Below are 24,385 nucleotides of genomic sequence, written 5' to 3' on the forward strand. Positions count from 1 at the left end.
GATTGTAAGGTCTCTAACTTTAACATTTTACTCACATTCATTCAAGGTGTATGGCTGTAGTATCAATAAAAGTTAATGTGCATGCTTTGTATTTGGCATATTCATGATATTTTGGAATAATCATTGGAATGCATTTGTGGGTGTTGTGCTTGTGGGGTTCCAATTTTTTTATTATTTATATAGGTGGTGTAAATATTCACTAAAAAATAAGATAAAATAATCTCTTTTCAGTCTCACAGTGGCGAAATTTGCAAATTTAAACATTTTGATTATCTTTGTGTTTTATTGCTAAATTTGTTCTCAGACAGTGTTTGCATTTTAAAAAATGCCTGTGGTTTTGTGCCCTGCCACATGTTCACCTTTCAGTAAATTAAAAGCTGACTTTCTTACCCTTAAGTTGAGATGCCATGTGTAAGAAGATGGTGTTGATCACAGTGATATTTTATGTATTAATTAAATATATTAAATCATTATTTTAAGGTGTAAGGGTGACATTTTGTCAACTCTGATCAGAAATGTTATCATTCATCATATATGAAGAAAATTAAGTTTTATAATTATAAAAAAAAACTGTGTTGTTAGCATTAGGTGGTTCGGTCAACTGCAAACTGTCAGTTTCCAAACACTTTAAAGTTGATACATTGTTAAGTTTTTAATAGAAAATGTAATTTTGGTCACTTTATTTGATAGATTTATTTCTGACACATGAGTGACTGTACTTACCTTGCACTAGTGAAAAGTGTTGTGCTATGTCATATAAAGTAAGCGTGCCTACGCACAAAACACGGATATAATTGCGATTTATATTCATGGTAAAACTCTTTCAAAGTTTAAACATGTTTTAAATCACGTTACAGATGATTCACTCACTATTCATTTTGTTGAACGTGCCATCAACAAAACTACGCATGCGTGCGACTGCCAAACAAACAAACCTCACAATATGGCTGAATTTGGTTAAATAGCAGAGCCTCCAAATGCCAGTGCGTATAAATCTGACAGAAAACAATGGCGACCCAAATATGAAGCACCTGCAGTATTTCTAAGCGACCTGGAGGGTGTAACCGAAGCAGGAAGTAGTTCAAGGCTACCACAGATTTTTTTTCATCTTTGTTTTCTGTTTGGCAAACGGCCGAGCCGGCAGACGCTACGTCACTTCCTCAAGTTATTTCCATTTGTTTGTGACAAACGCCAGCAGTCATCTAGTACTTTTTACACCAAAGATAACGTTACCGTTTTATTTTACAATATGTCAGGGTGAAAACAGCATTACCATTTTTTTCTGTTAACTGCTGTACTCTGAAATTATGCAGGAAATCTAGTGGCTACCAAACGTATTAGCGTTAGCAAAGACAGGAAAACGTGCGTCCGCGAACAGAAGTAGTTGGCCAGCTAACGTTAGCTAGCTAGTTTAGGTTAATTGGCTACCTATTGTTAGCTGCCTTGTTCCCGGTGTCGCTGGTGTTGTAGTGTTGGATAACGTTAGCTGACTTATTCACTTGTAAGCTGATGGAGTGCCCTCATCTGAACTCAAACGTGTGCTGCGCTGTCGATTCATCCAGGTTCCCTAACGGCACTCCGTCCTCCTGGTGTTGCAACGGTAAGGGAAATGTTTGTCACCCTTTAATGTTAAAATAAATTACATCTGTTCATATACTGTTTGGGATCCTAGCCTCTGGTCAGGGTACTGACACTGCCACATGTGTTGCAGCTACAATAGACACTGTAGCTACAAGTACGCACACCAGCTATCACAAGGGCAAATTAAAATTCACAAGATAGTGTATCTCCTTGTCAAACATGAAAGAATGGCCTATTGAAAGACAAATCACAATAGTATTGTCTCATTAAACTGTTGATTTCACAAATAAGACTCTTTTTTCATCTCCAGTTTGCAGGTCCAATAAAAGTCCATGGATTTGCCTTACCTGTCAGTTGGTCCATTGTGGAAGGTAAGTTGGTGTCTGCTGTTGTTTTGTTGGCAACTAAAGCTGCATTCAAGAGTGGCAAACATAGTCCTTTTGCTTTTGGTGACCATTTTGAACCAGTAAATCAATTATTCATGCACATAAGCGCTGCAAGATGTAAATTAAGGTTCGTAGTTTACAGAAATCAGACAGTGGTCACTGAGATTGCCGTGTTTAAATACAGCCCTCGAAACCAGAGGTTAAAAAAATATGTTTAGTATTTGTCTTAAATATTCTCACAGAGCTGCAATTGTATTAGGATAGGCCTGGTTAACCCCATTTGTTGCCTCGGGTGAATTATAATTTTATTCTTGAGACACAGCTAAGTGTTAATTTTTCTCCTTGATGGACTTTCACAAACCTAGAGGGTTTTGTCTTTTACAACACATACAACTGTTAGATACAATACATAAAGGTTTCGCAAGTTGGAACTTTATTTTCTAAGACAGTAGACAAAAATGACACATTTCTTTGCTTGGTTTTGTACATCATAAGAATATTGTAACACATTGTGTATATAAATCTTGAATAATGTAAAACAAACATTTATAAATGTAACAGGTGATAGCTGGAATGTAGGTGAAATATCTATTTTATTATGCAGCAGACAGATTATGTTTTTATCTAAATGGTTAGATGAGTTTTGAAGATTCTGGAAAGACTCAAAACATCAGGATGTGTTGTTTTCTGGGTTTTCCAAAGATTGCAAAGGTTTTTTCTTTTAGTCAAATAGATGCATAGCTCTGTTACTTGAATGTAATGGTAATGCACAATAGGTATTAACAGTTATAGTCTGGTAGTTGAGAGGCAGCATAGTTGTTCTGGAGAGCATTTTGAGCATAAATCAGGCCAATACACGTTGATAGTTGTGTTCTAAAATAATCTATTTTTATCTAGATATGTCAATGGACATGCAAAGAAGCACTTTGAAGACAGTCAAGTCCTTGGCATTAGTCAAAGGAAGGGTGAGAAACAGGAGAAAGAGAAATCCCATCACTCTGTCTGCATGGACTGCAGCAACTACAGCGTATTTTGGTGAGTGTCCTTCATGACAAACCTATCTATGTCTACAATCTGTGACTCACCATGGGGCCCTGTAAAAGTACAGTCATTAAAATGTTTAAGAGTCAATGGATTGTTATTCCATGGTAATGGGAACCAAATGCCTTTTTTTCTTCTTCTTTTTTTTTTTTTTAACAATCTTCAGTAATGTATTGAGGCTTGATCAGTTACTTTGCAAGTGATCCAACATTCTTCTGGCTACATGACACAAATAATTGCATGTTGATGCCAAACAAAACAGTTATTCAAATTTTATAAACTATATGAGGTATTTAATGAAAATCACTCATGCCACATATACACCTATGTATCAGTCCTACACTGTGGTTCAGTGCTAACACAGTGAAGCGCGACGCAGATATATTTATTACTACTGTGTTTGTTATGCAAGATTTTGATTGTTTCAAAATGTTATGTTTAGGTTTATTGTTATTTGTATATGTATTCATGTTAAGTATGTATATATCTTGTCTAATGTGGATTTTATAGTTACAGATGTGATGAATTTGTTGTCAATGACACCAAACCTGGACAAGTGCAGAAGGTGAGGGAACATCTTCAGAGTTTAGAAAAGTAAGTACTCAAGAATTAAGTCTTTTTGTGTCATTGTGTTACTTCATCTTCATTAAGTTTTCAGAAAAAAACCCTGGCTTGTCAGGAGGATACCCATAGCACATGTTTAACAACACTGTCAATAGAAGATCAGTATCCAGATAAAATATTTTTCCCTCTTCCAGCTCAGCATTGATGGGTGACAGACAGAGGAAAAGAAAACTTCAAGAAAGCCCAGCTCCAGACAGCAAATTGTTAAAAGACAATGTAAGTGCCTGAAAATATTATGATGGCTTTCTTTTGTAAGAAGAAGCAAAGTTGCAGCCACTCAGCCTCTGTGCAAATTTTAAATTAAAATTTAAAAAGTTATTATTGCAATATCTTTAAATGTTAGTGTAGATCTTCAGTTTTTTGTCCCTCAGACATTTGAATATGAATATATATATATGTGTGTATGTATATGTGTGTATGTATAATAAATCTACATATTAATGTGTCTCACTCTTCCATTTCAGGATGGGGTAGCCTTAGGTGCTACAGGCCTGCGGAACTTGGGCAACACGTGCTTCATGAATGCCATTCTGCAGTCCCTCAGGTAAGGCTCTGCACTGAGGATGAGGTATGTGGGTGGTGAACTGGGTTTGCAGCATGGTTCAGTAGCTCAGCCCCTGTAGACCCGGGGCCCCACAACCAGTCATCCTTTATTAATACAGTCTGGGGCACAGTCAGGGGGATTACATGGGCTGCTTGGAAACAAGACACAGTTAAAGGCCAGATTTTCCAACTAATTTGCCTGGTCCCTAAAGGATTATACTGGTGTGTTTGCACATTTTCTTTGTGTAACGTACATCTGATATGACTGCTGACCATTTGCTAAAGCATGCCATAGATTAAAAACAATCTGGTATCCTACTTTCCAGCCACTCATTCCTTTCCATTAATTTCAATATGGTGTTAAAATCCATTTGCAGAACCTTGAAATGTGCTTCAAGAAGCTAATTCATCACTCTGAATATACAGTTGTCTTTGTTACATGTATATTATATTCGCAGTGCTTACCTTGGCTGCAACCTTCAAGTTTATATAAAAATGCAACTTAAAAGCTTCATCAACTTTTAAAAAAATCTATTTATTTTTCATTTATCATTATTTTTTAAAACACAGAAATAAATAAAAATGATGACAAATAAAACATAAACACAGTAGAGCAGAAAGCAACATAACATCATTAAAAGGGAGTGCATGAATGGTATAGAATTTCTTGTAATTCACTGTACAAATAAGAAGGCATTAACATAGCATTAAAAATAGAATATAAATGCAGGAACTAGTGGCACATAAATAAGACGTTGATGAATGGTAGAACAGAACTGTTGAATGTGATTTAATCTGGATTTCTAAAATCCTTAGTTAGATGTAGCTGTTGTGGCAAAGCAGTTTTAAGTGCACTGATGAGAATATGCTTCAGGATGTTATGTTTATGGGCTGGTAGGAAGCTACAATGGCTTAGATTTGACTAGCCAGCTGAAAAGCATGGCTGTGCTGTAAGAAAATCAAATCCAGAAACAGAAGTCATAACAAGAATGACATAACTTGGCTAATTTTAAAAAGGTTGTTGTTTGTTATTTGAATCTACAACTTTAGCTCTGTAACCAAAAGTACCAGCAAATTAATAGTAACTAATGGCTGCTTGGACATTTGGAAAACATTTTAAATCTAAAAAAAGAAAAAAGAAAACTGACATAGTTTGGAGGAGGGTCAGCAGTAAATAAACAACTTGATTTATCTGCGATTAAAATGCAAAAACATCCATATGATCATTCAGCAGAGTTAAGGCAAGCATATATAACTAACCTAAATCTTGGGCAGTTTACTTAGTTGATAATAGTTGTTCTTGCCTGTTACATTTTTTGCAAATTCTGCAAATCTCAGGTGTCAAGTATCTAATCACTAAATGTGTGTTTTCTTTGACAGCAACATCGAGCAGTTCAGCTGTTATTTCAAGGAGCTGCCTGCAGTAGCTTTACGCAGTGGTAAGACAGCAGGAAGAAGGATGTACCACACCCGCAGCCAAGGGGACAACAGTGTGTAAGGTCCTCTTCTGGAGGGGGGAGGATTTATGGGCTGAGTGCATTGATCTGAAATTAATTTCAGCAAGTATTAAATTGACAAAATAGTTGTTTGTGAGTGATCATGGGAGACAACCCTCTCAGAAATCTTTTCTTATTAGGATCTTAACAACAGTAATTATCTCAATGCTGCTGCAGAGAAAGATTCAATTAGTACAACAAATACAATGAATGACAAGAAAAATAAAAAACATTGTATATAGTATAGCAGTTTTTGACGTGTGTTTATGTGTTAGGCTTTGGTAAGTCTTTTGCATTGATAAGTTTTCTTAACTTAGAACAGTATTAGATATGCTTTAGGGTTTGGTTGCGTCATGTCATGCAGTGTTGTAACAGGCTTGCTTTATGTTGATCAGGTCTTTGGTGGAGGAGTTCAGGAAAACCCTTTGTTCCCTGTGGCAAGGGAGCCAGACAGCCTTCAGTCCAGACTCCTTATTTTATGCCATATGGAAAATCATGCCAAGTTTCAGGTATGCCAACACTGTACAGAGTATTTTTCAGAATTAAGCTCCTAATACTGAGCAGTTAACAGTTTCTTTTTCAGTTCAGTTTTCTGTCTTTGTGCTGAAGTGTAACATGTTAGAGTCAAAATATTGAGAGTTATTACAGTAGTGTAATTTAAAGCTGTGTTTGTGTGTCCAGGGGCTATCAGCAGCAGGATGCCCATGAGTTCATGCGTTACCTGCTGGACCACCTGCACAGGGAGCTCCAGTACAGTCGCAATGGGGCGTCTCTACAAGTCTCACCTCAGGATGGGGTCAGACTCTCCACAGCAGAGGGCAAATGCTGCATGTAGGTCCATCTAACCTTACAATTATTTTGTTTTTGCCAGTTTACATATGTGTTTTTGTGTTTGTGCTGTTTTCCAGCTGAATTTATATCGACCAAGTACACATTTAGCACTGTAATAGTCATGCTATCCACCATCCATGACTTGGCTCATGAAAGTGTCTGTTTTCTTTTTGTTGATCCAATAACCCATTTAACGATGGCATATTGTATATTATTCCTTAGCTTATACATTGATTGAACACAAGAAGATTTTAATTTATACTCATTAATGATTAGAACTGCTTTATGTTTGCCTTTTGATTCTTTACAGAAATGGGAATGCCAGTGTTGTCACATCAATTTTTGGTGGAATACTTCAGAATGAAGTCAACTGCCTCATATGTGGGACAGAATCTCGGAAGTTTGATCCATTTCTTGGTAAGGCAATTTTTGTTAGTGACAAACCACATACAGAAAGTTGAAGAAAAGTACAGTATTTTTTTTCTTTTCAGTCATTTTGTGACCTGGCAAAGCCATTTCTACTGCAAACCTCTCACCATTAGTGTTGCTCCCTATCACAAAGTGAAATGTGTATATTTTTTCTCTACATGACAAAGTGAATGAAAAAATGTAGACTCACTGTCACTTTGGGGTATATAAGTACAGCACGATACAGCCTGATGATGTATGATATCAGAAAATTAATATCTTTTCCTTTTCACTCATAGATCTGTCTTTGGACATTCCCAGCCAATTCAGACAAAAGAGAAGTAAGGACCAGGAGCCAGGGCCAACATGCACCTTACGTGGTAGGTTTCCCACTGTTAAAGGCAATGACTCATAAGACATGTTTTTTTTGGCAGTATTAGTTTCTATTTATGAACTGCTGAGTTTAATGACAGCATTTTATATTTGCTTGGTTTTGTTTTAGACTGCCTACGTAGCTTCACTGACCTAGAAGAACTTGATGAAACTGAGCTGTACTATTGCCACAAGTGTAAAAAACGACAGAAGTCCACGAAGAAATTCTGGATCCAAAAGCTGCCAAAGGTAGGAGACGGAAATCCTCATTTAATTTATTACTCCTTACTAATTTGACTGATTATTCTGTGAAAGTAAAGTACTGGGGAAAGTGGTGTGCTCTGGTGTAACTGGAGGTTTTATTTCCAATTGTAGGTTTTGTGTCTGCACCTGAAAAGGTTCCACTGGACGGCCTTTTTGAGAAACAAGGTTGATACCTATGTGGAATTTCCACTGAAAGGCCTGGACATGAGGGGGTACTTACTTGAGGTGAGCTGAGATGCTGATCATGCAGTTTCACAATATAGTTTTTTCAAAAGTTATATCCCAGCCGAGGCATTTCAAAGAATAGCAGACATTCTTTGGCAATCGAGGGGTTTTTACAAGTTGATGACAAATCTTCTGAAAATGATGAAAAAATAAGGAATAATAAACTTATGAAAATGAAACTGGTGCAGCTTTGTTGGACAAAGTCAACAGTCATGTATCAATGGCCAAAGTAAGTACCATAACAGGTCAGAGGTCACCTACTCATTCAGCCCAGTTCTCTGATAATCAGCTGCAGTTCTGTGGACTCCAGAAACAATGACTGTGCCTATACACTAGTATACAACACAAATAAACAATTTCATAAATACTTGTTTTTGTCTGTGTGCAATCTTAGGGAAGATTTGAAGAGAAAAACAAGTTTCTGGAAGTGGTCATTGTGGAAATTTTTATTGGCTTTACCTCAGCCGTACTTGTAGAGACCATCAAAATACCACAAGAACCTAGTGTACTTGTGCCAAATTTAAACCTTTTGTAATGAAGGGGTAAGGTTTGGTAACCTTAAAAAGGAGCCACGAATCACACTATGGAAAAATCATCAGCAAAATGCCAGACAGCTGACTCTGGTAAAACACGAAATATGAGTGTAATGACTGCATTGTAAGTTGAGCAGCCACAGACAGCATGAAGAATAGACAATTTGAAATGTAGATATTACAGAAGGCCTGTTTTATATGCACAAATTACAATAGCTCATTTGCTAAACTAGTAATTTAGACTGAAATTTTCCTTTTCACGGTCAGCTGATGATGGAGGAAAAAAAATATGTCTTGCCATGAGATAATTTTTGGCCTCTGCCTGACCAGAGATGCGCTGCATCTGGAAAATGATGGAGATTTGTGTACACACTAATGAATTGGATCTTTAAAAATGTACCAAATTTAGATTTTAAATGACTTATTAACAGTAATGGGCAGGCCTGTGTTGTTGCAGTACCACATGTAGTGTGTTTATTGTTTAGCAGTAGCATCACTTAGTGGCAACTGCATTGGTGGCAGATCTCCAGCCTGCCATGTAGGATGAGTCAAGAGCCTCTGTTTAGTGTTCAGGAAATCAGAAGGGCTGTACTCAGTGACCGCTACATTTGTGCAGATGCCTGAAATATAATGTACTTAGATCACTCTGTGTCAAAGACCAGCTAAGTGTTTACCCTCTTAGGTGTCTGAATGTTGAGTTGCTCCAGGGGGCACTATTGTAAAGCAGTTCTGTTTCTGACTGATTTCACAGTGGGAACAAAGGAAAAACGGGAATTTTCCTTCAAATTATTCCTTTTTTGTTGCTACGGTCCTTTAAGTTGTAATGTTTTTGAGTCAGTGAAGCCTCTTGTCCTTGTATAAAAACACCTGTGAGTCCTCTATTACGCTGCCTCTGTTACCGCCCAGGATGTTTGGTTTTTGAGACTACCACTATTTTCATGTGAAACTTGTCAGGTTTATATGTGTCTACCAGTATGACAGTTAGACATTTGGCTTGAATGCACATTCAGATGCTAAGCTATCCTTCTACCCTCTGTTGTAAATCTTTGGGGCACAATGGTGTGAGTGGAACTGAGTCCAGAGAGGACATTCTCATCTTGCTCTTTTACGTTTGCAGCCAGAGAACGCATTACCAGAGAGTTGCCTGTATGACCTTGTTGCTGTCGTAGTGCATCATGGCTCTGGGTGAGTAGATGTTTAGCATTTCTCAAGTTCGATCTTATGATTTATTTCAATGCCTAAACTGTATAAAACTGTTATAATTGTGAAAATGTGGGTACCAAAGAAGTATCTTACTTTAAGTATACAAAGGGAATAGTTATAATTGATACTCAGTGCTTCTGGATTCAAGTGTCATATGTGTAATTATAATTTGCTGTTTTAATGAGCACTTAAAACAGCCACAAGCTGCAGCATCTTGATACCAGATGCATTTGTGACCATGGCAGCAAAATTAACAGCTGTGTCCCCACATGGAAAAAATAAAATCAACACTCAACCGTAAATCTATACATTATCATCTGCTGACCAGTTCTGCCTACCGCAGTTGGCTGTCACTCACTCCATTGCTGTAAAAACAATTCAGATCGAGTTTAGTTGTAAAGCCTTGTGGACAGCTGCAGTTTAAAAATTCATGAAGCCACTAAACGCTGAAAGGCATTAGGCTGAGAGTCCTTGAAAATGCGTTTAGATATGCCAAGAGCTACTGTTGATTGAAGCGCTGCTGTTTCTACCTTTGGCCTCTGAGTGGTGATGTTGCACTGCTGCCGTGCTGCGAGGCTGAACACGTCCCTCTCTCTTCAGCAGCAGTAAATGAAGTCTTGTCAGACGCCGCAGATCGGAACATAATGTATATGTCTGTGTTCACAGGGTTGGATCAGGGCATTATACAGCATATGGCAGCCACAAGGGCGGCTGGTACCACTTCAATGACAGCACAGTAACTCTGACCAATGAGGACACAGTGAGGAAAGCCAAGGCCTACATCCTTTTCTATGTGGAGAGGACTGTCCAGGTGACCTCAGACCAGACTGCCACAAACAGCACAGCCACAAACAAACCTGCTGTGGACACGGCAGCCGTGGACGGTGCTTCTTCAGAAGCAGTTGCTCAGGACATGGCTGCAGCAGACACAGTAGCCACAGACAGCGTTTTGATGGATACGTCAGCCATGGACGAGAAAGCCCCAGATAGTGCCACCCTGGAAAATGTGGGCAAAGACATGGCTGCAATGGATGAAGCTGACATAGCGTCAGTGGAGGCCACAGCAGATAGGGATACCTCAGACAAGGCCGCAATAGAGGGAGCTAGCCAAGCTATACAAACAGTTGCACAATGATTGTCTCAGACTTCACCGTCTCAGACCAGCTCCTCACTCCATTTTGGCTTCACCTCAGCCACATCTCTCACAGTGCTTGATTATGATAGTTAATTTTCACGTTTAATATGTGCAACTATTTTGTTTTTATGACCTGCATGAAAGCATCATGTATAATTTGCTGCTTGATTTTTGTTTAGTATGACTTTCTGCATTTATTTCCTTGATGTTGTATTCCTCAGTTGAGGTAGACTTCTCCGTAACCTAATAGATTCCAAAGGTGATCGTTTAAAGTAATGAAGTAAAGCTTTAGCCTTGGAAAACCTCAGTTGGTCCAATGTTTATCCTAGACTGATGAGATTCGTTGTGTGAAGACAGTGTGTCATTGTAACAATATTTGGAGTCTTTATTGTTTTTAAAGTTTCTAATTTTATATTTTCCACCTCTTAAGAACCTCATAGTTCTCTTTTCCAGGTATTAGGAGAGATTTTAGGATTTAGAATGCAATGCATTTATTGACTGACAAGTGCTCATTAGGGCTGTAGAAAGTTGTTTTAACCTCTTGACCAGAACCAATGTGAAAGAAATGATCATTCTCAAATTGTTTTGTTTGTCTGTATCGGTGCTGGAGAATCTTTTAACATTTTATGTTGATCTGAAATGGGCTTAGACACGGGCCCCGATGAAATTCTCTTTTTAAAATATGTATCAGGCAAAGTGAACATGACAAAATACAAAAGGAGAATCTTTTTTCAAATGTTTGGTGTTCTCTTTTTTTTATCCTTGGGGGGGAAAAATAAAAATTCACCTTTTTCTGAACCCCACTCCCTTACTAATAACCCAGAAAATCCATTGCCACAACCAGACAAACTGTAGCAGTGACAACTAAACGGGCAGATAAGGTTATTTATCTCTACCATTACTCTTTTAAGCAGCTAAAATCTTCTCTCTCTATCCACTAGGTGCTAATGTAGAACCATAAAGAAAAATGTCAGATTTTAGATCAAGATTGAGTTTATTTGTGCTTCAGTTAGTTTGTAGTTCAGTTAGTTAAACCACAGTTGAACGATACTGATGCTTCATGAGCTGTTATACAATTAATTTGTGTTCACAGACGTAAGTTTGCAGTGTTGGGAAGATGAAAAATAAAACTCCAGGACAGACAGTCCGGGCAGAGTTGACACAATTGGTCAATTGACAAAATATTAATCTGCAACAGATTAATTATTTAAATTCTTGCTTTTCAAATGTGAGATTTTGTTGCGTTTCCTCTTCTGGCATTATAGTAAACTGATATCTTTGATTTTTTTTGGACAGAAAGTGATTTGAAGACCTCATCTTGGACTAATTGTGTCCCATCTTTCACCATTTTATAGTGATATCTAGACCAAATGATTTATCAGTAATGAAAACAATCTATAGTTGCTGCCTTCAAACTCCCCAAAAATTTTTTTACTATGTTTACCTATAATTTGTCCAGCATATTCTGTTGCTGGATGTTATATTTTTTATACATTTTTATGTTCTTAGAAAAAGTTTAATATCAAATATCTAAATAAATATAGACTACAATTACAATTTTTCAAATGTAAACATAAAGTGTTCATATATTGACTTGTTTACCTATGATGTAATGTGATTTTGTTGGCTGGGGACATGCACACAGGAAGGTATTTTATATGCCCAACACCCTTATTATGGCTTGTAATGGAAAACAACTTTTGATATGTTCAAGTATGACCTTAGAGGAGAGACTGCAATTTTTTTTTTTTTTTTTTTTAGCATGCCATTTTTTTTGTTGTTTTTTTTCCTTCCCTCTAGTGAACATCTCCACCCACACACACACACACACGCACATTCATAAGAGCTCCCCTCGGGACACGTGCCAGCCAGCCAGCCTTCTCGCTCAGGCAGAAACAAGCGCTCCTGTATGTTGATGAACAGCTGCTCTTCCTCGCCTGCTCACAGGTGGCTGTGGGCTCGCTACTCTGTCCCCATTAATGACACAAGTAGCCTTTTTTCCCTCCTTTTTCTTATCCTCTCAAAGGCTAGATCACAGCTGCTAATAATGAGCTCACATTGCATTGTGTGTGTGTGCTAGTTTGTTAGATCAGAGGTCTGGTAAAGGACATTATGACACGGTGAGTCACAGTACAGGCTGAATTCAGCTTCCCAACAGTGGCATTTCCCAGTGTCCCTGTTTTTTTGGGTTATTTTTCAGAGGTTGGTGATAACTAGTGGAACAGAGTGTAGCTAGCAATGTACCGTGGAGTGATGACATAGATATAATGGTATTTTTCCTTTTGCCATCTCAGTATGTCCTCTGCGCTCCAATTGAGCAATTTCAGGCACACACTGAGTCATAGTTCACCGTGTTCCTTGAGGCAAAGTCCTACGTAACACTGTTTGTGCTCGTGACTTTCACTCACATGAAGGGTGTGCCAGGTTTAGGTGAGGTTGAAATTATAATGGCTCTGTCATTATTGTGAATATAACAAAGGAAGGTTCTGTGGTCATAAAAATGGGTCATTAAAATCGTGTTGTTAAGCATTCATATAATACAGTGCAATAGGTGTCTGCTACTGTAAAGGCTACCTTTGTAAAAACTAATTCCACTAAGTAATTTGTGTTGTGTTTTGCTCCACCCAACATCACGTGGACAAAAGTATCTTTAATTTTTTTCCAGCACCTACGGTGCATCTTTAAACATGACAGAATTAAAACATAAACATTCCCTCCTGACAGGTTTGAAGACTCGTCTTTAGATAATGCTGACGTGGGTTTTTCAACAAAAATGTTTAATTGCCTCCTTAAAAAAATGACATCTATTCCTTCTCCCTCGTTGAAAAAATGTTGAATGTGAAAACAGCCTTGTGGTGTCCAACTCGTACATCACTGCACACTGAAGGTTAAACATCACTGTGAAGGAACAACAAAACATTTCGGAGGGGATTAAATGTCTCAACAACAGCTGCACATTTTAACTAGAGGAGCATTCGTCGCAGTTGCAGGGTTATTATATTACAGTGCATTTTGGAGGTGTTTCTCTTTTTACGTGTCAGTCTGTCTATCTGTATCTGAGAATTAGGCCAGGGCAGTGTAAACATCTGGCTCAGTCCACTGCTTGCTGCCTGTTGCGAGCCATGACAGATGGAAAGGGAGCGTATGGCTCAAACACTTCCATCTTTGACTGCACCGGCAGTTGTCTTCCCAAAATAGCCCGCACTCCACAGCCTTATATGTGCAGGCCTCCAGCATGTGCCTGAGAAGGCATCATGTATCTAGGCCACACAACACAGGCTGTAGGCTCATTGTTGCTGCTTGCCAGCAGGCCTATCGCTGCCCCGGGGACGAGGCCCCTCTTTCTGTCCTGGGACGGCTCACCATGCACCTCACCCAGCTCAACCGTGAGTGTCTCCTCCACCTCTTCTCCTTCTTGGACAAGGACAGCCGGAGGAGTTTGTCCTTTACCTGTCAGCAGCTGCGCGAGGTCTTCCTGGACCCCCGCCTCTGGAATCTACTCCACTTCAGCTCCCCGTGTCAACTGAGGAGAGACAACTTTGTGCTGGGACCCTCACTGCGTTACTTGACTATTTGCTGGTACTCCAGCCGGGTCCTGCAAGTGTGCAACATTGAGGACTGGCTGAAGAGTTCGTTTCAGAAGGACATCTGCAGCAAACACGAGAGCCTGGTCAGCACTTTCCTGGCCCATGTCTGCCACATGTAAGTGCCTGTGTGTGGTTCTCCCCTGCTTTGTCATGTATTTTAACTACTGACAAACAACCGACAAAATCATTTTTCTAATAGTCAGCAACAAAATACAACAGAGGGTGGCACTAGTGAGTTTTAGGCTTGTGACCCCTTTAACAGAGTGACGTCTATTTGAAACCTGTCATAACCTGTGCCTGCAGGTTGTGACTACTCCAACCAAAGAGTGATTTATTTTACTGTGTTTGAATCACATTCAGCAATAAAATTATCCTGTGATTCACATCAAAAAAAGGTGTAAAAATAGGTCAGAAAAAATAAGCAAAACATGCATTTTCTGATTTAATCTTATTGGTTCTCTTGTGAGCTCTCTGAGTTATCTTGTGACCCCCCTAGCTTGGTCTCAAATGTGACCGTAGAGCTGAATTAACATCACTCTAACACATCCTCCATTAAAACTGAACATGAGTGGCTTTTTGGGGGGGTTACGCTTCATTGTAAGGTGATCCTGTCATGTTGTCAGTCCTTGTAGCTGCTTTTCACATGGCAATGCGAAAATACTTTCAGGAGCCTGTGGTTTCACTGTTTTGTGCTACACATGAACATTTAAAATTTTGTCTCGAAAAAAAAAAAATTTTTTAGGTCGGATGCATGATCACGCAATTTATGTGTTTTTCAGGGTCGTTCACACCCACCACAAGGAACAAAATAATTTTCATTTAGAGGCACATGGCTTACTGAAACTGCCATGTTTAGCTGTAGGCAGCAGGCAGGAAAATCATTAGAAACAGATGGTGTATCCGGAGCTGGCTATAGAAACAGAAAAATGACACATCTGTGGGACACAAGCCTGATTCTATTAACTAACATAACTGTGGTCAGATATCAAATTATATTTATTGAATGATGTGACAGTTGGATTTGATAGGTCTCTGAAACGTAGCTTTATTGGCTTTTGGCCTTGTGTGCGTGGCTGGCTGCAAGCAGGAGTCAGCCTGGAGAGGCGTAATGAGGTCTCTGGATAATTTTTTCGAGGTAGCCAGTAATAACCGTTGATGTGAGGGAGCCAGGCCACCGCAGCTGGCTGGGAGAAGAGGAGGGAAGAGGGGCTGGCTCATGCGCTCAGCGTATGACCCTGTGAGGATTTCCTGTATTGTGAAATTTGAGACGCAAGACATGCGAGCTGCGAGACCAGTCGAAAGTAGAACCACCTACTTTGTCTGGGTCCTGTATCTCAACGGGCTCAAGGCACACTCACTGCATACTGATAAAGCCTCCCAAATAGTCTGAGGGAGAAAAAAAGCAAGTGCACGTGACAAAGTGGGAGGGGACACGGACAAGCTGTGGGGGTGATAAAGAGTGATTTGGCTGCAGACCCTCCCAGTCAGCTGCAGACTGGAGATTTACGCAGGCAGGTGGAGCCTACAATTGGCTCTTTGTTGCTGTCAGAGGAATGAACATGTGCATCTGTCTCTGCCTGCCTCTTCCTGGATAAGACTCCACGCAAACTCTGACGCCAAGCTCATGTCAGTCTTTTTTTTTTTTTTTTCTTTTATCTTCATGGAAAAAACTTTAAAACATCGCATGTCGGCGGTCCGCTTTTTAGTTCAGTTTCCATTGTAATGAGCCTTGAGTACAAGACGACTACAGTAAATCAGTTATCAAGGACGCAGTTATTTGATTTTGATTTTGATCTTGAGATCACAGCATTAGAGTTATGCAACATGAATTAACATGCTAAGCATGCCATGTAGTGTAGGTTGCACAGTGGGTGGCACAAGAAGCTTTGGCTTTTATGGTTAAATCTTTCTGAGTAGTTTAATTTCAAGATGAGCACCAATCGAATAAATTGATGCGTTCTCTTAGACTGCAAGCACATCTTGAGTGACTATTTAGGTTATGAGTTAAGACTTCTGCTCACAAAGTGCCCACAGTTTCAGCTGACAGCTGCTTGAAAATATTCACTACTGAATTTAGATAGTAAAAGACTTACAAAATCTATTTAGCATGTTTGAAAGGAACCCTTCCACTTAACAGAGTAAGGGAGGGGAATGTTAAATATATGTCTCAGTTCCTTTTCAAGTTCACTGGATAATTTGACCAGACAGAATAACCATCAGGAAACCAAAGAGGTCATTAGAGAGATGATTACAGGTTGGTGGTGTGGTGCTCTGCTTCTGCTCAGCTCAGACCCGACTGGCCTCTATGTTGTGTGTTTTAATGGGGAATACATCATGTCTCAAACTTTAATGGAAACAAGAAAACACACGCAGACATTTCTGCGACGTACAGTATAGATAGAAGTTGTCAACGGGCAGTACAAAGAAAAAATAAGGCAAGGGAATTTGAAGAGGATAGATTGAGACAAGGTGGCCTGGAGATAATTACATGCGTTTGTGCGAAAAACAACAACATCAACAACACTCATGAAAATCTGTGCAAAGTGAGGGGACGCAGAGAGGGTGGATTATGTAACAACGTGAAGTTTGTATACCTATCATGTTTACCACCAACCTGTGCCTTCAGTTCTGAGGCACACTAGTTATCAGAGAGCACCTGAATCTCTAAATGCCACCAGCTTTGAGCTCTTGTCATTACTCTGCTCTACCTCCTCCTTGTTTCTTTGGTTAATGTCAATACTGTGCAGTCACATCCGCTGATAAAAAACCCCCACATTGGCTGTCCCCCGCCCACTCTCCGTGCAACAATGAGACGGGGCACGTGGATTGACTATGCTATCCCATGTTCAGAGGTTACTGGGGCAGCAGCCTCAACACTTGCAGGCAACTGGAATATGTTTGGCTCACATGTGGTAAAGTGGTAAGATTATGTAAGTCTTTATGTAATCTGCGTCAGTGAACGTGAATGACATCCCCGGTCCGTAGCCATCAGAGTGTCTGTCGTGCCAGCTCTGTGCCGCCAGCCTGCCAGTAGGTTGCAGTGCACTCCTGATACTGGGTGGAGACATGCAGTAGCACATGCATTTTCACAGCAACATTCATTTGTAGAAGTAATTCCTGCAAAATGTAGCATGAGAATTTTTTTTTTTTTACCATGCTGTCATTCATCAAACATCCTGTAATTGTTCTGTGCAATAGCAACATACTCTATTTATTCACAAAAGCTTGTTAAAGGACGGAAACACATAAGCCCAGTGGGACACAGTGTAAAGAAAAGATAGCTTGCTCTGGGTGTTGAACCACCCTGTAGTTAAAAATATCATGTTGCTGCCTCTCAGTGGTGGTGGTTATATGTAATTCACCTATGGCTGACCCCGTGATCTACAGTATACTGTATGTTTGCCTCTGTTATTTGATTCTATCCAAGAGATCTGAAGAGTATTCATCTTCACACACGCCAAACAGCATTGCTTACTCAACACTAGTCCTTCTCCAAACAAACTCATCATGCCCTATAATATATGTCCCCAAGCGTGATGAGTAAAGATGACTCAAAACAGGTCTTAGGTACAAGTTGTACTCTAATCACGTGTGTGGAAACCTGTCATTGGCTAATAACGTCACTGCCACTGTCTGTGCACGTAGGTGTCCCAACCTGCTCCAGATAACCCTGTCTGGCTGTGGACACATCACCGATCAGGATGTGATCTCCGTGCTGCAGAGCTGCAGGAAGCTGCGCCGCCTCCGCCTGGAGAACTGCGTCCGCATCACCGACTGCAGCCTGCGGGAAGGTGTGGTGGCTCATGGAAACGGTCTGGAGGAGGTCAAGGTGGACTTTTGCAGGAACGTCACTCAGGCGGGGCTGCAGGCTGTCAGGGGGAACAGGCCGGGGATCCAGCTGAGTGCAGAGAGGAGCGCTGATATGATCCCTGACAGCAAGCCCGAGGAGAGGGTGCCGCTCAGGAGGACGCTGCAGAAAGTCCTGCAGTTCTCCTGAGGGAAATGCTTCACTTGCTTTCACGTGGACCACAAGGGGGGAAAAAAAGATGTGATTTAAGGACTTGTCTGTGTTTGTTCTGTTTTGTATTTATATTTAATAGAAGTGTTTTTTGCACCCTTTTGATATCTTTTTATACAACATGTGCTGAATATGAATCTTCCTTATGTGCCTTTCAAGCTGTCTCTATTCCATGTTATTTTAATCAGGGAGACTTCCACACACACACTTACAATAAAGTCTTATATACACAGGTGGCCTCATTGGTAAATGTTAATCAATAAACATTGAAATGCTGCAATTATATGATTTATATTTGTCATTGTGGGAAATGTGCTTATTCACTTTCTTATTTAGTTAGATGAGAAGATCGAAGCCTATAGCAGTAAATGTGCAGTTAATATGAAGATGTTGCCAACAGCCACTTAGTTTAGCACAAAGACCGGAAAACAGGGAAACAGCTAACCTGGCAGTATGCAAAAGTAAAAATAAATAAGTCACCCAGCACCACCTCTAATTCACTATTTAACATAAAATTTATATCTTCTTTGTTTGCTGTTTCATGGAGATGTTAAGGAGGTATCAATCACCTCAAATAACTCTCAGCAAGAAAGTGAATAAGCATAATTCCCCCCAAAAAAGACAAACTATTCCTTTAACAGCACATGCTAGTTTAATTAAAACATCACCTCCCTCGAGCAAGTTATGTCCACCTACATGGTACAAAAGAACAGAAGTCGCATGGTTGCACTGTGCTCTGTGTCTGTCACTCTAAGACATGTCAGCGCTGGGAGGAAGGGTTCTCCTAGGGCGAAGTGGCCCTGCGCCTGAGCTGTGATTGGAATCATGTTATATAAGACTGTGAGACACATGAAAGTAGGTTGATTAGTGGAGTGTGTCTGTCTATAAATGCCATGTGACAATTTTATTGCAGGCTGCTGGGGCGCTACCATGCCTGTCCAATGACTGCATCTCTAAAGAATAACCATACATTGTCACAAAAGGTCAACTTAATAAGCTTTGTCCCCCATCCTACCAGGACATGTGCTTTTATGATATAATACTGTATTTAGCAAATTGCCCGTTTCATTTTGCTGTTCAAGAAAGTTCACAAAACTGTGTTTGTTTGTTTGTTTACTTACTGTTTGTATTGTTGTTTTTTTTCAATACTTCTAATTCAAATTTGAGATGGACAAAAATAATAGACAATTTTCTGAATGTAAATGTAAATCTCCATAGTGATGAACCTACAGAAATCAGACCTGTTACAGTTTTCAGCTTCATAAAATAAAAAAAACAAAACAAAAAAAATGACACTTCCTGGTGTTAGTTTGTTGCTATGAATCAAAAACAGACATTTATATATTTCATATAAATTTATATATAAATGATTATGACTCCATGTAGAATCACTACTGAGGCTAAATATTATCTGAATATACCAATTGAAATATATCTATATTGAGGTATTATTGCCGAACTATAGCACTGATGATTGTAAATTTTCTCTCAGCTTCATTATACAAAATGTTTTAGGATAAATTTTTAAAATTTCACTTGGCTTTTAAGTCATTAGACGAGCATCAAGAGCACAGCAACGAGTAATTTTATTTTCTTTCCAGTAAAAACCACATCTTTGCATATTGAGTTGATAAAAGTCAGAACACATTCAAATGAGATACGAGATCATTTTGTCCTCATGATAGCTCTCTCTAAGCACGTGGGACCCCTATTATACTTCATATATATAGTGGTGGCAAAAGAAATCCCCCGAGCGTGGGTGAGGATAATACAGCATGTACAGTTTTAATATAAAATAACGTGTGGTTTTTCCAACAAAGGAAGCCCCAAACCAACTAGATAAATATAACTCTGCTATTGCACTGAGACAGAGGCTCACTGTTTGAAGGCCAGGAAGCAAATGCTATATCATTTACCATCAAGAGACATGCCTTAATAGCAAAGTGCCTGCTGGGATAGACCATTAAGAGTTATGAGTTCCAGGTGTGGAGCCACCTGAGGCACATCCGGCTGCCTACAGAACTCCACCACAAGACCAAGTGCGAGACATGTAACAATGCAACGTTTTCAAAGTGTCACTGCTCTGCTTGTTTCTTGTAGGGGCAGGGTTTTTTTTTTTTTTTTTTTTTTTTGCTCCTCTGATTTCAAAAGAAGACAATCTTGTCAAACCTGTTGCCCAGATGCGTGTCCTTAAAAGCACTGCGTTTTGCTGTGCAAGCCATTCAATGTGAGGCAGCTGCAGTCCTTTTTGTTACCACAACAGTACTGATGTGTATAACATTGTATGACTCCTCCTCCTTTATGCGGCTCCTTCATTATATCTGCATTGTGAATAAAGTATCCAAGCACAGCCTTCACTCTGATGGAATCCAGGGAGAAGTAATGATTCGTACTAACGAACAAAAAGCCAGCTTGTGTTTGAAAAGAGCGGCTATGTTGAATAGAAAGACACACTCTGAGCTGAACAAGCATTTTCTGTGTGAATGATTTGATATTTAAAGTTTTCCGCAAGCTCATAAATACATAATAAGGATATTCACAGTATATGTCATTGAAATCTCAAACACTTCATGTAATGCAAATGTTCTTTTATTGGATCTGTGCTGGTACATTCAGCGGAATCGTGATTTTGTGTTGGCCTCATTTAGTTGTTTAGTTGTAAAAAAGGATTGCTCATGTAAGAAGTGGTGTAATATAAATCCTCCAAGATCAAATGTGGACCCCCACATGCGTCTGTCTCCACTTTGGAGTGTTAAGGACCTAAAACTTGTTTAAGCAACCTTCCCTGAGGTGGAGCAGACTGGGTTTGGGGGTTGGGGATAACTATGCCTTCAAACAGACCACACTTTGCAATTATATCCTCCCTTTATGAGAGCAGCAGGTTTCATGTTCAAAAGTGCATAAGTTGAATATTGTTCCAACTTCAGCTCTCTGGTTGAAGCATCAATCAAGATGAAACCTTTTATCTTTATGACACTGCTTTCAGAAAATACACTTTAAAAAAAGAAGAAGAGAACAGTTTTGTTTGAGCGGCCCCAGGAAGTGTTTCAGCCAGACATCTCATTGCCAGTTTTCACCTTTCCGTCCTCTCTTATGTAACTCTACCACTCCACCACACAAAATTTTTTTGAATGAGCAATCTGCTTGTTTGCTGATGAGCTTTCCATTAATACTTCAGCCAAATAATCCACCAAACTGGAAAAGGGACATCATGAGTGGTGGAGGAAGTATTCAAATGCTTCATGAAAGTAAAGGTGCCAAAACCAAAAGTTGAGAGCTAACAATGATACACAAGTAAATATTTGATCGGATTTATGAGCAGCATTTTGGTGTTGCAGCTGATTGAGGAGGAGCTAATTTGAACTCTTCCGTACATGTTTGGGGGTATAATCTGTAAAAATGTGACTTTTATAAACTCATCTTATCTTTTGTTTGTAAAAGCATGAACTCATCTTAAGTTAAGTTAAAGTTAAATTGATTTAGCTGTAGCTGTCAAATACATATGATGGAGTAAAAGGTACAATGTATGTCTGTGAAAAGTAGTAATTGGGTACAAAGCAGAAAAAATGTGAAGTACAAGTGCCTCCAAAATTGTGCGTTAATACAGGACATGAATAAATGCACTTAGTTACCTGACCAAACAACCAACCTGCAAGAACAGACGGGCCATCACATGGTACGACACATCTGAACTAAATGAACAGCAAGATTTAAATTCTGTGGTTCTGACAGAAAATCCATAAAAAGGCTAATTCCAAGGGACTGATTAAGTTGGCTCCATTAGAATAACAAATTTCATTAAAAGAAATTTGAGCCGAGGGGAACAGCTACCTCTCTAATCATTTTAATTAGCTGCTCTCCTCTCAACAAGTGGCATCACATGGAGAGACAAGAGACCGTTAATGTAAATGATGTGGCATTTTTTTGCATGTAGTTAGGAAGATAGATGCTTATTACGTTTGAATGTGAATCACAAAAGACAGAAGTCTATCTTTTAATAATTTATTTGTGAGTGTAATTTGTATTTTAGAAATGTATTATGCTAAACCAGGTTCCTGGCAGGTGACAGGAGCATATCAAAAGAAACAGTGAAAAACAATCAAAATTCCAGAGAGGCTGCAGATTTCCATATGACGTCTTTTGGAAAGTTGGCTCTCTTAACTCCTTTGCCACCCAATGATAATGTTTATTTTAGTTCCTCAGCTTTCACCAAAAGACTTCTAAACGCTATCGCTGTAACCTGTACAGGAATGTTAAACTGGTGGAAATGATCCTGTGCATTGACTGTGGTTTTCAGCAGCTTTACAGCAACTGTGTGTCATTAGCGGTTCACTATTTTTCAACCCAGACGATTTTGCATTGATCTGCTATCTAACATTATCAGACTCATGATGGACCGTTTTTTTTTTTTTTTCAAGGATCAAAATTGATGCAGCAGAAGCACCATTTTATTTTCATGTATTTTCTTCCTGGTCAAACCCTGGCACCTACATTACCCACAATGCAACACAACCTCTGATAGTTTGGTGGGAGACCCAGCTGTCTTATGCTGGTAGCAGATAGTGTAGCCTCAAGCGGCTCGCTCCAGGCAGAGTGGGCTACAGAGGTCTGGTAAGGTCTGATAAGCTCACTTCTCTCTAACTCCAAACTCCCTGAGTTTTTCATGTTCAAACTTGTTCTCTTCAGATCCAACCAACCCCGGCCTCACTCGAGGCAAATCATCAGATTTTGCACAGCTCCTGTTGGAGCCACAAAAGACTCTCTACAACTTTTTCCCCATATGCAGTAGCACTCCCCGTGACCTGTGAATAGACGTTGCTGGGTAATAGCAGTTCCCTTTTTTAAAATGTAGTTTCCCATAATTTAAAACCAATACCTTTAACTTTCTGTTGCAACCTAAACACTATCCAATGAGCCAGTTGTTACAACCCTCAAACGGACAAATCTGCTTTTCAAAAACAGGAAATTCACAGTGCAGCCTAACGTATCTTTGGATGTAAAAAAATATGCACAAACCATGCTGTCAATCAGGTTTTGACAACTTTTCCGGCTGCTGGGGTGGGTGTAGACAAAAGATACAACACTAATAGTTTACCCGATATAAAGCATACAAGTGGCAGATTTATCAGGATATTTGAAAATAGAAAGTGTTGTCTAAACTGTTGTGGTTAATATCAGTGAGATTCTTCTATAGATATGAACTTATATAACACAACTTCAACATTTTAACTGGCTGAATTCTGAACGACATGCTAGACACAAAGAGCAAAACTTTTTTGGGGGAAATAACATATAGTCTGCATCCTGCCATTAGCAGAACAGATTCCCATTATAATTTATAGATGCTCTCAGTATGCCAGCAGGCAAAGAATCCAGTGTGTTATCTAAAGGATTCATGCTGCGAGAAGGCCTTTGTGGAGCGAGAAGTGCGGGCCTTTCCCCTGTGTGAAATATGAGCTGATAAAGACAGGATGCTGGCGGTAATAGAGGGCGGGGGGACTGAAGCAATGGAGGTAAAAGGCGAGCCATCTGAGCCCTGAAACTTGAAATCAGCAGTTTCCTGAGAGCCTTATAAGGTCAGCCATGGGAGGCATTTCCAGTATCCATCCACCGATTATTCACCCATCGAGGGGAGGCGGGGGTGTGCAGACTTGGGTAGAGGGAAGGGAGGAAAAGGAAAAGAGGGAGGGTTTCTGTTTTTTCAGTGTTTGAGTACTTTGTGTGTTTGTGAGCCCGTGACTGAGTGCTCGTCCAGGCCCAGACTCAGAGAGGGGCTCTGTTGATCCCTTTCACTGCAGAGGACATCTGAGCCTCTGTGTGATGCAGAGTCACTAATAAATGTGCTACTTTTTATGACCTAAAGCTTTATGGTATACGAGTCTGGGGTGTAGGCTGTAACCTAAAACTCTACAGCGGCGATGAGTAATGCAGTCTAGACAGCGGAAGCATGTGTTATCTTCTCTTGCATGAGACAGGGCATAAATAGGTTGTAAATTCTTCATTTCCTGCCTCTATTATCACACGTAAATATTCATATAAGCAACAAGCACATTTACACTTGATGCATCCTGAGCTGATCAGATTCCTCCAGCCAAGGATCTGTCAAGTGTAAATGCAAATAAGACATGTTGGGATGAG

The 24,385-nt window shown here is 39.6% G+C and overlaps 2 protein-coding genes across 2 annotated transcripts; both read left to right on the forward strand.

Annotated features, from left to right (window-relative positions):
• The first annotated feature begins 1,110 nt into the window (after nt 1-1,110).
• usp3 (ubiquitin specific peptidase 3) lies at nt 1,111-11,378 on the forward strand. Its single transcript, XM_023422652.2, has 15 exons — nt 1,111-1,600; nt 1,892-1,952; nt 2,865-3,002; nt 3,519-3,602; nt 3,767-3,848; nt 4,097-4,176; nt 5,556-5,669; nt 6,067-6,180; nt 6,353-6,502; nt 6,813-6,919; nt 7,210-7,290; nt 7,413-7,531; nt 7,658-7,771; nt 9,422-9,489; nt 10,174-11,378. Exons 1-15 carry the CDS (start codon nt 1,510-1,512, stop codon nt 10,640-10,642), a joined length of 1,872 nt encoding a protein of 623 aa, XP_023278420.1. The 5' UTR covers nt 1,111-1,509; the 3' UTR covers nt 10,643-11,378.
• A 2,458-nt stretch (nt 11,379-13,836) lies between these two features.
• fbxl22 (F-box and leucine-rich repeat protein 22) lies at nt 13,837-19,540 on the forward strand. The gene is made up of 2 exons (XM_023422443.2): nt 13,837-14,344; nt 17,875-19,540. The coding sequence occupies exons 1-2, from the start codon at nt 13,878-13,880 to the stop codon at nt 18,224-18,226; spliced, it is 819 nt and encodes a 272-aa protein (XP_023278211.1). The 5' UTR covers nt 13,837-13,877; the 3' UTR covers nt 18,227-19,540.
• Nucleotides 19,541-24,385: the final 4,845 nt, after the last annotated feature.

The sequence above is a fragment of the Seriola lalandi genome, unplaced genomic scaffold (assembly GCF_002814215.2).
Source record: "Seriola lalandi dorsalis isolate HSWRI2012SDOR001 ecotype SW California unplaced genomic scaffold, Sedor1 jcf7180002054682, whole genome shotgun sequence".
Taxonomy (NCBI): domain Eukaryota; kingdom Metazoa; phylum Chordata; class Actinopteri; order Carangiformes; family Carangidae; genus Seriola; species Seriola lalandi.

Excerpts from the sequence above, each read along its gene's own strand:
- usp3 (XM_023422652.2), top strand. The coding sequence starts at position 1,510 with ATGGAGTGCCCTCATCTGAACTCAAACGTGTGCTGCGCTGTCGATTCA. Across the intron at positions 5,670-6,066 it reads AGCCAAGGGGACAACAGTGT|GTCTTTGGTGGAGGAGTTCA; the intron begins GTAAGGTCCTCT and ends TATGTTGATCAG. Across the intron at positions 6,181-6,352 it reads AAAATCATGCCAAGTTTCAG|GGGCTATCAGCAGCAGGATG; the intron begins GTATGCCAACAC and ends TTGTGTGTCCAG.
- fbxl22 (XM_023422443.2), top strand. The coding sequence starts at position 13,878 with ATGTGCCTGAGAAGGCATCATGTATCTAGGCCACACAACACAGGCTGT. Across the intron at positions 14,345-17,874 it reads CTGGCCCATGTCTGCCACAT|GTGTCCCAACCTGCTCCAGA; the intron begins GTAAGTGCCTGT and ends CTGTGCACGTAG.